We start from the raw sequence: 14,085 nt of genomic DNA, 5'->3' as shown, positions 1-14,085 counted from the left end.
ACACAGGGTTCAGATGCGCATTAAAAGGGCTAGCCAGCACGCCCTGTTTAAATCCAAACGTGTTTCAAAGTCACAGTGTGCACGCAACCTGCAGTGTCTCCAAAGCGGGGCGGAGCAGGGGCCAGATTCGTGGCGTTCCCCCACCCCGCGTGCAGTCGTTTGAACGCAGCCTGGGCCTTCCCGGTCGGATTTTGTCTGACGCCTTTTCCCCGCTTTCTCTCCCTTTGCCCCTTCTTCTCCTCCTCCTCCCTCCCTCCTCCCTCCAGCCGTGCGCGCCGACCGCATGCGGGGTGGCCGGAACAAGTTCGGGCCCATGTACAAGCGGGACCGAGCCATGAAACAGCAGAAGAAGGCGCTGATCCGCGCCAACAGCTTCAAACTGGAGACGGCGGCCCAGCCGCCCATCGTGTCCCCGGTGCAGGCGGCCGCGGAGTACGGCGGGCTCTCGGCCTCGCTGCACGGCCTCAGCCACCACCACCACCACCAGCCTGGGGTGGCAAAGGCGCTGCCCCCGTCCGGCAGCGGCGGCAGCAGCTCCGGCAGCAGCTCCGGCGGCGGCGGTGGCAACGGAATAAGCAGCTCCACCGCCATGGCGCCCGTCGACTACGAGCGCAGCTCCTACGGGACGCCCGCGCTGGCCATGCCGGTGCCCTCGGGTCACGGGCCGCTCTCGGGTTACCACTACCAGTCCTTCGCCAACCGGGCCATCAAGTCCGAGTTCCCGGACCCGTACGCGACGCATCCAAACGAGGCAGCCCCGCCGTACCCCTACCCGGAGGTCTACCCCAGCGGCGGCTCCGCAGCCCCTGGGGGCGACTTGCCCGACGTGATCCTGAAGCTGCTGCAGCACGAGCCCGACGAGGCGCAACTCAAGGCCCGCATCCTGGCCTGCCTGCAGGAGGAGCAGAGCAAGGCCCGCCACGAGAAGCTCAACGCCTTTGGCGTCATGTGTAAGATGGCGGATCAGACCCTCTTCGCCATCGTCGAGTGGGCGCGCAGCTGCATCTTCTTCAAAGAGCTGGAGGTGAGTGGGGGGCGGGGGGGGCGGGGCGGGGTTGCTGCTTTTGGCTGGGGGGGGGGCCCGAACCCCGAGAGGAAATGGCTTCCCACCACCTACATCTCCCCGACTTGGGCATGTTTCCAGCGGTTGCTTTGTTTGGTCCCGGGGGGTGGGGTGGGGTGGGGTGAGGAGGAAGGTTGAACTGTGGCTGGGGCGAGGCCTGCTTTGAGCACGTGCAGAGCGCCGGCAGCGAACGCAGGGCAAGTCTTCTGCCAGGTAAGGACTCCCACAGCTTCACCTGCGCTCAGTAATTTACCTTGGGAACCCTCTTTGAGGCGCCCACCTGGCTCAGGGGCTGCCACGCGAAAGGGCAGCTGGTGCCCCGTTCTCTCTGCGGGGGTCCAGGCTGCCCCTTGCCTTCCTCCCCAGGCCCTGTGGGCGAGCGGCGGTGGGAGCCTGGGAAGCCTTGGCAAAGGGCAGTTGATTGTTCGCTGCACCCAACAGCGACTTCAGCTCAGAGTTGCTCAGGGACAGCCTGAAAGAATGTCCTGCCCACTATGCCCCATGGTCACTGGTGTCCATTTGGGCTGATGGGACAGAAGGCTGGGCCGCCCCCTGGACAGGTTGCAAACGAGAATGGGGAGGCTGCTGAGAGCGAGCAGAGGCTGGCAGGCCCACAGGTGCCTCCTTGGCCAAAGGGGTCTTAAGAGTAAGCCCCATAGAGTGCAGTGGGGCTTACCCGCAGGTAAGTGTGTGTGTGATTTCAGGCATGGCTGCTTCCCTCAATGCTTGGAAAGGGGTGTGGATATTGAGGCATGCCCTCCCCTTAGTCCACTTCGCCTGTGCAGAAGGGATCTGCTTCATCCCATATTTTGGGGTCCCAGGCGGAACAACAGACCCACATGGACCGTCTCCCTCCTGAACCTTACGGAAGGGCAGGTGTGCGTGTGAGAGTGGGGAGGGGCCACTTCTGTGCTCAGCCCTCAGCTGAGAGTGGATTCGGGACCTCACTTGGGCCCGGGGAATCCGGGTTCAAATCCCTTTCCGAAAGGTAAAGGGACCCCTGACTGTTAGGTCCAGTGGCAGATGACTCTGGGGTTGCACGCTCCATCTCTATAGGCCGAGGGAGCCGGCGTTTGTCCGCAGACAGCTTCCGGATCCTGTGGCCAGAAGGACTAAGCCACTTCTGGTGAACCATAGCAGCGCACGGAATCTCTTTCCTAAATGGTGGGCTTATTCACCACTTGGAGAAAATGCATTATGAGCGGCAGAGTGTGAATCTGTGGTGGTGTGAGATTTGCACCCAGGACTCCTCAGTGGATCAGCAACCTCTGCACTGTACAAGCCCTTGAGGAAATGGCTACAATAAATAAGACCAAAGCAATAGCCGCTGTAGAAATGCTTTCAAATGAATGAAAATTCATGTGTTCATTAGCAATGACGGGGCTTTCACATTTAAAATACCTAAATGAGCTCTCCCCAGTGTGGCTTTATAGTGTCCCACTAAAACTGCTATCAGAGTTTTAAAACACCCACTAGCCAGGTAATTGATGGGCATAACTCATTTGAGGTCCGGCCAATGTGGGAGGAAGAGGGCTCAGCTGGCAAATGGGGCTCCGGAAGATTCCTCTGTTAAGGAGCCAGAGGCACCGCCAGGGTCCCTGGGCTCTCATTGCCTGCCTTCCTCCAAGGCCGGTGGATCTCTGTAGCCCTCTCTCCTCACTCCAGGCAGGCAACAAACTGCTCTCCGATTGCAACTTCGCTTTTTAGATCTGGGTTTAAGATCTTCTGCACGAAACAGGTCTGCCATTGGAAAGCCATTGCTTGGATGTATAAATAAAATCTCAGAGCACATCGCAACAATTGTGCATAAAACCATACAAGAAAAGCTATATAACAAAGTTGACATTAAAGTAAAGGTAAAGGGACCCCTGACCATTAGGTCCAGTCGTGGCCGACTCTGGGGTTGCGGTGCTCTTCTCGCTTTATTGGCCGAGGGAGCCGGCGTACAGCTTCCGGGTCATGTGGCCAGCAGGACTAAGCCGCTTCTGGTGAACCAGAGCAGTGCACGGAAACGCCATTTACCTTCCCGCAGGAGCGGTACCTATTTATCTGCTTGCACTTTGAAGTGCTTTCGAACTGCTAGGTGGGCAGGAGCAGGGACCGAGCAACGGGAGCTCAGCCTGTCGCGGGGAATTGAACCGCCAACCTTCTGATCGGCAAGTCCTAGGCTCTGTGGTTTAATCCACAACGCCACCCGCGTCCCTAAAGTTAACATTATTAATCAGCTAAAGGCTGTGGAAAGGTGTGTTCTTAATTGCCTGCATAAGCCTTATGGGATAGAAAAGAATTTAGCAGGTATGTGAACGATGAAACAGAAGGGGCCTGGATTCCATGCCGTGTGAGCAAAGGAAATAGTTTATTATTTGTTTGTTTGTTTTTACATTTATAGCCCACTTTTCCCTCCAAAGAGCTCAAGCTGTTACACATAGTTCTCTTCCTATCTCTTTATTCTCACAACAGCCCTGTCATTTAGGGTAAGGGAAAGTGACTGGATCAAGGCCGCTTAGCAAGGTCCTTCAGGCCTTGTTCAAAACTGCAACCATGACGGCTCCAGAGGGTTCTCCTGACTGGGGGGCGGGGGGGGGAAGGTGATCTCCAACACCTGTTTTCAATGCCAGTGCTCACCAACTTGGGACAGCATGGTGTAATGGTTAGAGTGTCAGACTAGGAAAAAGTTAACAGTAGATTGGGAACAAAATTCTCTAGGCAGTTTGTCCTGAAATTATGATGAACTTAACACCAGTGTGTACCTCACAGGGTAGTTTTGAGAATAAAATAGAGGGGAGCCAAGGGAGACCATGGAGGCCAAGGTGGAATATACCGTATTTTTTGCTCAATAAGATGCACTTTCCCCCTCCTAAAAAGTAAGGGGAAATGTGTGTGCGTCTTATAGGGCGAATGCAGGCTGTGCAGCTTTCGCTGAAGCCCCTTCCATTTCTCCTCCCGCTTTGCTGGAGAGACGCTGAGCAGAGAGGGAGAGAACATTTTTTTCTTGTTCTCCTCCTCTAAAACTAGGTGCGTCTTATGGTCGGGTGCGTCTTATAGCGCGAAAAATACGGCAAATGTATTATAGCAGTAAAAGGGGGGTTAGGGAAATGCGTGGGGTGTAAGGTGAACAGTGGCTACTAGTCATGATGGCACCTCCAGAGTGAATACTAGTTACCTGGGGCTCAACCGTGGGAGAGAACTGCTAACACCCCCCCACCCTGCAAATGTCCGGCTTGTGGTCTTCCCAGGGGCATCTGTTGGCCACTCTGGGAAATGGGCTGCTGGCCTGCAAGCCCCAAATCCTCTGGAATAGACAGGAAGGCTAATCTTGTTCTAGGACAAAAGTCATTCCCCAGCTATTGCTAATCTCTCTTTACTGTGATGTAGACATCACAGTTCCCGTCTTCAAAGACACAGCCTCCTCTCCCCAGAAACGAGGGCTTGAACATGGTGAGGGGGCAGGTATTAGTCCCTGGTCTGGACTTTGTGTAGAAATGAAATCTCTCCACCACAATAATGAGCTTCAGAACTTATCTCAGTACTAGCCACACTAAGACCAAACACTGCAGAATATCAAAGAAAGACATTGCAAACAGGAGGTGGGCTTCAGTCCTTTATGTAGTTCAATGGACTTCCCTCTCTCTGATCCTGTGCTGGCTCATCAGTGCAGAACTTCTGCAACAACTGCTGCTCCTAGCCATCTGCAGAAAGCACATGCCATGGCCCCCCAAATTTCAGCTTCCAGCTCATGTTTCCAGAGGTGCGTCATCAGGTACTGAAATGGAAAAATACCAGCCTCCTCTGATGCTTTTGCTGGAGTGGAACCTCCTGTCTAAGGTAAACGCCCCTTTACAGCGTTTTCAATACAGTGCACTCAAACACAGCAATTTATTTACATTAAAACTTACAACTTTAATTGGGGGGTGGGGGAGGCAGAGAGAGCAGACAACTTGGTGGTTAATACTTTGTCTCGCAGAACCGTTGCTCCAATCTTGCTCCAGCCCTGATGAGAGTAAGTGGTGGAGCCTGGTGCCCTACATCCTTGCTCAGAGTTAGTGGCCAGACCCACACTGTAGATTTAAAGTCCTCTTAAAGGTAAAGGGACCCCTGACCATTAGGTCCAGTTGTGGCCGACTCTGGGGTTGCGGCGCTCATCTCGCCTTATTGGCCGAGGGAGCCGGCGTGCAGCTTCCGGATCATGTGGCCAGCATGACTAAGCCACTTCTGGCGAACCAGAGCTGCGCACAGAAACGTCATTTACCTTCCCGCCGGAGTGGCACCTATTGATCTACTTGCACTTGGACGTGCTTTCGAACTGCTAGGTTGGCAGGAGCAGGGACTGAGCAATGGGAGCTCACCCCGTCATGGGGATTCGAACCGCTGAACTTCTGATCGGCAAGCCCTAGGCTCTGTGGTTTAACCCACAGCGCCACCCACGTCCCTTTTAAAGTCCTCTTACACCACTTTAAATAGCCTTGGCTTCCCCTGAGAATTCTGGGAGTTGTAGTTTTTAAGGGTGCTAAGAGTCACTAGGGGAGCTTTCTCTCTCCCAGAACTTCAGTCCCCAATGTGGTGCAACAGTCAGAAACTTAGCCAGGGCCTGGGCAGCCTGATGTGGTGCAGAAGTGCCAGCCCAAAGAAGACTGGGCGTCTGGATTGGGACCAAGCCATTCTCTAGCCGCGCGCTGTTCTCCCAGCAACATACATACTCTGTTCCTGCAAAAGAGGCATGTCTCTTCATGGAGGACAGCGGTGCCACTGGGTGGAAGCTGCAGGAGGGAAGAGGGCTGGCTGCTCTTGGGCTTAAGTCCTGGTTGTGGGTTTCCCCTTGGGATGATGGGCCATGGGCCTGATCCACCAGGCTCTTCCTACGTTCTTACGGCTACCAGCCCTGAGGTCTGTGCTCTGCCTCCCACACCCAGAGGCAACAATACTGTTGAATACCACTTGCTGGAAATTGCAGGAGGGGGGAGAGATGCTCTTGGCCGCTTGGGTGCCTGGGGCAGCACGCACAGGGGCAGGGCACACCGCGGGGCCTCCAGAGTCCGCCTGCCTCCTCCCACTCAGCCGCCTTGCAGCTGGGGGGAGGTAGCAGGGGGACCGTTTGGGCAGAGCAGAGCCTACATGTTCCCAGGAGAGACGTGTGGCTTGTGTGCGCTGCAGGCCCGTAGTGAGCGCCGCCCGGCATTTTGCCACCCCCTCAGTGGTGACACCCGGGGGGGCTGCACCCACCGCAGCCCCCTTCCTCCGCCACTGGGTCACGGGTTCATGTCCTTCACAGGTTTCCCAGAGAGGGCATCTGGGGGGGGGGTCACTGGACAAGGTGGGCCATTGGCCTCATCCAGGAGACTCTGATGTTCTTGTGAATGTCCTCCTGGCCAGCCCTGGGTACTTCCAAACCCTGAGTTTGAAGCCAGGGTGCCCTTTGCAACCCCTCCCAAACCGCTCCTTTCCTCCAGGGACTGCAGCAGCCCCCGAACTCTGCAATGGGCCCAAGCTGTGCCAGTGTGTCAGAACCCCCCAGCCCCCCCCAACCCCTTTTGGTACATAATTGTGCAGAAGGCCGAGGGGACCGGCTGTGTTGCCACTGGGCTAATTGGCCTCTTGACACCAGTTCCCAGTGCAATATTCTGCCCCTCGCCCCCCCACCCCACCCGCCTTCTCCCAGGGCAGCCAGATTGAAATCAGATTTAACCTCCCAGATATATCGTTTCATTTAAGGGCTAGTAATTCTGTCAGTCCGACTCTGACAAACGAGAGCCTCGCCTGCCAATCTGCGGGCAAGAGTGATGTGCTGCTGTTCCTGGGGTGTCAAGCGCCGGAGAGTTACAGGCTCCGCTGGCCTTCAGGAGGCAAGACTAATAACCGGCCAGGCCAGGGGAGATTTGGGCGGGGGGCGGGGAGGCGGTTTCTTGTTTATGGAGGGAGGTGTGTGGCGAGGGATAGGTGGGGGCGGGGGGGGGGAGAGGTCAGAGCTGATACCCATAAATACCCTCTCTTAAGTGAGCTGAGATGAGATGTGTCAAGGCTTGAAGGAAGATTTGCGGGGATGGAGTGTCTGGGCAGGGAGGTGGAATAGATTGCTCTTGGGGTTGTCCTGGGTTGGGGCCCTTCTGTCCTCTTCCACTGACAACCTATAATTTAATAAATTATATAGAGATGGATTTCTCCTGGCGATGGGAGGCTTGAGGGTGGCTCCAAGCAGTGGGGACCTGACCGGATGGGTGCTGTGGCTTGGTCTGGGCTGAGGTCTCGTGATTTGTATTTGAGTGGCCAGCAGGGTGTGGATGGAGAAATCTGAGGCTGCCTACAAGAAAGAACCAGCATAGTCATTCAGAGTGTCGGACTAAGACCTGGGAGAGACCAGGGTTCAAATCCCCAACTGGCTGCCATGAAGCTCACTGAGTGTGACCTCAGTCCATTCACTGCCTCTCCAGCCCAACCCCTCACAGGGTTGTCGTGGGAATTGAATGAGGAAGGGGAGGAAACCATGTACACCACCTTGAGCTCCTGGGGGGGGGGAAAGTTGGGATATAAATGCTAATGCTAATAATATGAGACGCAGGTGGCGCTGTGGGTTAAACCACAGAGCCTAGGACTTGCCGATCAGAAGGTCGCCAGTTCGAATCCCCATGACGGGGTGAGCTCCCGTTGCTCAGTCCCATCTCCTGCCCACCTAGCAGTTCGAAAGCATATCAAAGTGCAAGTAGATAAATAGATACCACTCCGGTGGGAAGGTAAACAGCATTTCCGTGCGCTGCTCTGGTTCCAGAAGAGGCTTAGCCATGCTGGCCACATGACCCAGAAGCTGTCGGCCAATAAAGCGAGATGAGCGCCGCAACCCCAGAGTCGGCCACGACTGGACCTAATGGTCAGGGGTCCCTTTACCTTTACCCTTTTAATGCTAATAATAATGCTAATAATAATTTAAAAAAATGATAAAACATTTGAAGATATTAGTACTGTGCAAGTTATCAGTGCTGTGAATTGATGAGTCGACACAGGGGGGAGTGGTTTTGTGTTCAAACTGTGGGAGAGGGGAAATGTTTTGCAATAGCGACTCTGAAATAATTGGAGACGGCAGGAACGTGCCTTGGGGGTAGAAGCAAAGACCCCCTTCTGCGGATAGATTGGACAATTGCAGTGTCTGGGTCCTCCCTCCAGACTGATGTGTGGGTTCTACTTTGCAGCGTTTCCCTGGCGCAGTAAGAGTGCGTTTGTGGTGGAGTTGCACCGGACTGTCCCAATATCATTCTAGTTTATTAGTTGTTCTGCAGTGTTATTGTGCCATTACTATCTGAATGAGCAACTCTTGTGCAACAGATGCTGAATGAAAAGACGCCCCCGCCCACTGCTCCACACAATAGCCATCACAGTTCTGGTATGAAATACTATAGGATTTCGGCAGGAAGTTATGGGGCATGCCCCAGTTTTGCTCCCTGAAACTTCTGCAGGGGCAAACTGTCCTGAAAGCGGGATAACCTATAACCACCCTGATACCTAGAGATGGGAAGGCCTGGAAAAAACCCAGGAAAATCGAAAAAAAACCCAGTTTTTTTTCCATTTCCCCCCAAAGCCGTTTCCCCCCAGAATGTTTTTTTTAAAAATAGTTTGATATAGTTTGAATATTCCACACATTTCTTTTTTTCAATTTTCTTGAAAAATACGGCTTTGGAAAAAAACAGAAAAAAGCCCCCCCCAATTTTCCCGTCCCCCCCAGGCCTTCCAGCACCCCCCCCCTTTTAGAGGTCCCTATCAACTGACACCAGGCAGGTTCTCTCACTGTACTCTTTCCAGCAACGGCTCAAAACATTTTCATTAAGGCTGTTGTAAACATCTGATCGCGTAGAAGCTGCATGTGATTTGCTTCCTTTTAACCACTGCTGACTTTAATCACCTTTTGAATACTCTTAAATACCTGCTTTTAACTGTGTTTTATCAATCGTTTTAATGTTCTGTTGTATATCTTTGTTAACTGTTTAGAAGCTCTCTTACTACCATGCGGTTTATTATATATAATCACAAATTCAATTAAAAAACCCTCACACACTCCTTTTCCCTTCAAACAGAGTTTGAGTCTTAGTGCAACATGCTATTCAGTAACCGGATGTTGGTTACTTCTGGGCCTGGCATGCAGAAAAATTGAAAGCTGTTTTTTAGAAGTCCATGAGAAAAATGACAAATAGGAAGAGGAAGAAGAAATGGAAAATGACAGCAGTAGTTCAGAAAATGAGATAGGAGAAACTGCATGTATATGTTGTGTCTTCTGTTTCTTTTCTTTTTAAAGCTCTACTCAAAGGGTAGACCTTCTATGGAGCTTAAATATTGAGGTGGACCTTAACTTCATTTGCTGTTGGTGCTAAGGGGCAAATCTGATTATTTTTTATGTTGATGGTTTCTTGCTTTTTTTGTTGCTTTTGAGGGAAAGAGGGCTGCTTACCCCGTTTTATTGCAAGCATAATACTTTCATATACATTGCATTTCACACAATTTGTAAAACTACTCCACACTGAACATTTTTTCAATTTCCCCAAGATTTCTATTTTTTTTCTGGAAAAAACCAGGGGGGGAAACATTTTTTTCTCATGGCATCAAGATTTCTGGAAATTTTACACCTCTGCTGATACCATCATGACCAGTTTTGGAACTTAGTTCGCTTCCGAGATCTGTGGCTAGTTTCCTGATGGAATCCCTTCTTCCCTGGGACTCTCCTGTGTCTGATAAATACTTTGAAAGCTCATTGGAGAGACTGTGGTGGGATGGTTTGCAAAGGAGGGCCATGGCTGGTCTTGGCCTCAGCTGTAATTATCTTCATAGGATCATAGAATTGTAGAGTTGGGAGGGACCCTCAGGGTCATCCAGTCCAGCCCCCTGCAAAGCAGGAATCTCAGCTAAAACATCCAGGACAGATGGCCAAACCCAACTCTGCTTAAAAACCTTCAAAGAAGGAGATCCCACCACCACCTTCTCAGGTAGTCTAGTCCACTGTTGGACAGTTCTTACTGTTAGAAAGTTCTTCCTAGTGTTTTGTTGGAACCCCATTTTTTAAGAAGTTGAATCCTTTGGTTCGGGTTCCACCCATCAGAGCAGCAGAAAAGCAGATTGCTTCATCTGCCAAGTGACAAGCCTTCATATATTTGAAGACGGTTATCCCTTCACCTCTTAGTCTTTTCTTCTCCAGGCTAAACATCCCCAAATCCTTCAAGCTTTCATCATCAGTCTTGATTGTGAACAGAGCTCCCCCCCCCCGGAACTCACCAGAACTTAGTTCCTGCACCTCTCAGGTGGGAACCACAGCCATTATAAGAGAACAATAGAGGCGTTCAGGGTGAGTTGCAGCACCTCGTTTTCTGGAAAAATAGCACTGGTTTTGAGACCGTTGATCTTCTTGGTCCCCCTCCCCTGCACACATTTCAACTTGTCAACATCCTTCTTAAATTGTCGCACCCAGAACTGGACACAAGACTCCAGGTGGGATCTGTCCAAGGCAGAATAGAGCAATACTATGACTTCCAATGATCGGGACACTAGACTTCTGTTGATGCCACATAGGATTGCATTACAGTCGTACTTTGGTTGTTGAACGGAATCTATTCCGGGAGTCCGCTCAACTTCTGAAAATGTTCAACAACCAAGGCACGACTTCTGATTGGCTGCAAGAGCTTCCTGCACTCAATCAGAAGCCACAGAAGCCACGTCGGACGTTCAGCTTCCAGAGAATATTAAAAAACCGGAACATTCACTTCTTAAGTTGTTTAGTCGTGTCCGACTCTTCGTGACCCCCTGGACCAGAGCACGCCAGGCTCTCCTGTCTTCCACTGCCTCCCGCAGTTTGGTCAAACTCATGCTGGTAGCTTCGAGAACACTGTCCCACCATCTCGTCCTCTGCCGTCCCCTTCTCCTTGTGCCCTCCATCTTTCCCAACATCAGGGTCTTTTCCAGGGAGTCTTCTCTTCTCCTGAGGTGGCCAAAGTCTTGGAGCCTCAGCTTCAGGATCTGTCCTTCCAGTGAGCACTCAGGGCTGATTTCCTTCCGAATGGATAGGTTGGATCTTCTTGCAGTCCATGGGACTCTCAAGAGTCTCCTCCAGCACCAGAACTCAAAAGCATCAATTCTCCGGCGATCAGCCTTCTTTATGGTCCAGCTCTCACTTCCATACGTCACTACTGGGAAAACCATAGCTTCCCCGGCAAAATAGCAAAATACACCAGAACAATTAAAAAACAGTAATAATGTAATGTACCCCCGCTTCTTATAGTAATGTGTCTACAGGGACAACAACAGCAATATTATCTGATACTAAAACTGAAAGTTATGATACATTTACGGCTCCATCTGGACGGACTCATTTTGTTGGTTTGCCTACAGATTTTTGGCTGGGGCAGGTGGGGACATCCTTTCCGCTGTGGAGTTTGTGCTTAACTTATGTGGATGGTTTTTGAATCTGGTTGAGCTAAACCCAGAAGAAAGCACCTGTTTCCCTTGGAATAGGGGGAATCTCCACTCCCATTAACTATAAGGGAGAGGTGATATTTTGTCTGCATTTTGATGGAAAAGTACCGAGTCCACACAACGTGAGCCAATACAATATCCTGAAGAAGGATTTTGAGAAGCTGGAATGAGGTCAGAGGAAAGCGACCGAAGATAAAGTCTCTTGCGACCCAGACTTAAAATGAATGTCTGAGGGATATGGTGGTGTTTAGACTGGAGAAGAGGAGACTGTGGTGGCCATATTCAGATATCGGAAGGGTCGTTGGAAGATAGGGCAAGCTGCTCCAGATGGGGGGAACCCAACTATCAGATTCAAGTTACAAGAAAGGAGACTCAGCCTAAACATTAGGGAAGACCTTTCTGACAGTAAGAGCTGTCCAACAGTGGAACAGATTTCCCCAGAAGGTTGTTCACTCTCCATGGAGGTTTTTAAGCAGAAGTTGGGTGGCCATCAGTCATGGATTCTTTAGCTGAGATCCCTGCATTGCAGGGGGGATGGACTAGATGGCCCTTGGGGTCCCTTCCAGCCCTACAAATCTGTGATTCCAAGTGAGCTGAAACACAATTATCTTTCAAAATTTGTACTTCTCTGAATTAAGTAATGCGGTTCCCCATCCAGTGTGTACAATAATGCATACATTAGGAGGAATTGTGCCTAAAAAGGCATGCATTAATAAAATTAGATATAAAAATGCATTATGTTAGGGGGAACTGATTGCAGAGATGTTTTAAGTTCATCAAAGTTGCATCTAAAAAAATAGTGCTTATTAGGTGAAATTCACAATTAAATGCTGATGAATTTTCATGAGGATTTCTTATTTTTTTACTTGTGGAAATGTGGAAAGCTGAACTTAATATTAGAAAAACAAGAAACTGAAATTGACAGATTCATGTTGACCCCAGCCAACATGGCTAGAGGTCTGCAGCGACGACGGGAGTTGTAGTCTGATAACATCTGTAGGGAAGGCTGCGCAAGGGCTCACATTTGCATTTTTTGCTTTCTTTTAGGCAGGGTTAAATGTCCTGCACACCCAGTTCTTGGGACTGAGAAGGGGAAGGAGAAAGTTGCAAGCCTGTTGTTCTGGGCTGACATCTAGGCAGGCAATTAAACAACATCTTGTTTTCCTGATGATCTTGGTGGTGGTTGGGGGAGGGGAGAGGTCAGTCTCTGCGACATCTGAAGGGTGTTAACCTCTTATTAACACCTTCAATTTGTGAAAGGTTTTGATTGTCATCTCCTGGCCCAGCTTTGTCCCTTCCCAATTGTCGAGGGGACGCATCCAATCTTCACCAAATAATTGTGCCCTCTGCAACTCACCCCCCCCCCCCGTGCAGTGGCTGCATCCGTAGCAGCCTCTCAGAGAGACTTGTGGACACGTTTCATTTTGAGTGATCATAACAGCACAAAAAGCGGTTGCTGGATCAGGCCACTGGTCCATTGAGTCCAACATCCTGCTCTCAGATGCCTCGGATGGGAAACTTTGGCACCCTCCTGACTAGAAGACATTGACAGCCCTCTCTACCTCCTCCATGAATTTGCTCGGTCCTCTATTCAAGCCATCCCAGTCGGTGGCCATCACTGCCTCCTGTGGGAGGGAGCCCCATAGTTTAACTTTTCTCTGTCTTCCAATATCTCCCAATATTCAACTTCATTGGCATTCCTCCACACCATGTGTGATTTTATAAGCTTTCGTCGTGACGCTTCTGTGTTGTTTTTTAAAAAAAAGATATTTATTAAAAGTTTTTAAGATATAACAAGAAAAAGAAAAAATAAACATACAAAATAAAAAAACAGTTAAAAACACACATTAATTTTCAATAACATATCTTCCATACACTTATTTCCTCGGACCTCCTCATACCTCCCTTCTTTGTATTCCAGTTCGATTTGTTAGTTCAGCAAATCCTTACCATTAAACTTTTACCCATTTGTAAAAAAAATTCATATCTCTTGAAGCATTACAGCTGGAAACCGCTTAGTTTCTATCCAACATCCTTCTAACATTCATAAATTTTACAATGTTTCTGTAAGTAGTCTTTGAATTTCTTCCAGTCTTCTTTCACTGACTCTTCACCCTGGTCTCGGATTCTGCCAGTCATTTCTGCCAATTCCATGTAGTCAATCACCTTCATCTGCCATTCTTCCACGTCGTGACGCTTCTGACTTGCCTTTTCTCTCCAAAGTTTCCAAAGTCTTTTCTCTTCAAAGTCTCCAAAGTTGCAACCTTTCTTGGTAGGCAAGTCACTCCATCCAATCTGTCCTCTGGGCTGCCCTTTTCTGCACCTTTCCCACCTTGTGGTTGGCATCCATCTGTCTCGAGAAGGCAAGCCGCTGCTTTTTAGCAGTGACCTCCCCGCGGTGCAAGCCCAGGCAGTGTGTCTGGAGGTCCTGGGCTGCTCAGATGATGCGCTCAGCCTGCTTCTTCCAAAGGAGAGCACAGCAAGACGTTTGGCACCAGCTAAACGGGGAGGAGGTTAAGGGGTGATATGATAGCCATGTTCAAATATATAAAAGGATGTCACCTAGAGGAGGGAGAAAGGTT

General features: G+C 50.4%; 1 protein-coding gene across 1 annotated transcript in view; it reads left to right on the top strand.

Annotated features, from left to right (window-relative positions):
- Positions 1-14,085, top strand: part of NR5A1 (nuclear receptor subfamily 5 group A member 1) — a 48,912-nt gene that overhangs the window by 13,067 nt on the left and 21,760 nt on the right. The window contains exon 3 of the mRNA XM_082208946.1: positions 267-1,024. Coding sequence (XP_082065072.1) covers positions 267-1,024 — 758 coding nt within the window. The remainder of the gene's footprint in view (positions 1-266; positions 1,025-14,085) is intronic.

The sequence above is a fragment of the Podarcis vaucheri genome (genome assembly GCF_965113315.1).
Source record: "Podarcis vaucheri genome assembly, chromosome: Z".
Lineage (NCBI taxonomy): Eukaryota > Metazoa > Chordata > Lepidosauria > Squamata > Lacertidae > Podarcis > Podarcis vaucheri.
The sequence above is the reverse complement of the archived record's forward strand: the minus strand, read 5'-3'. Positions and strand labels throughout refer to the sequence as shown.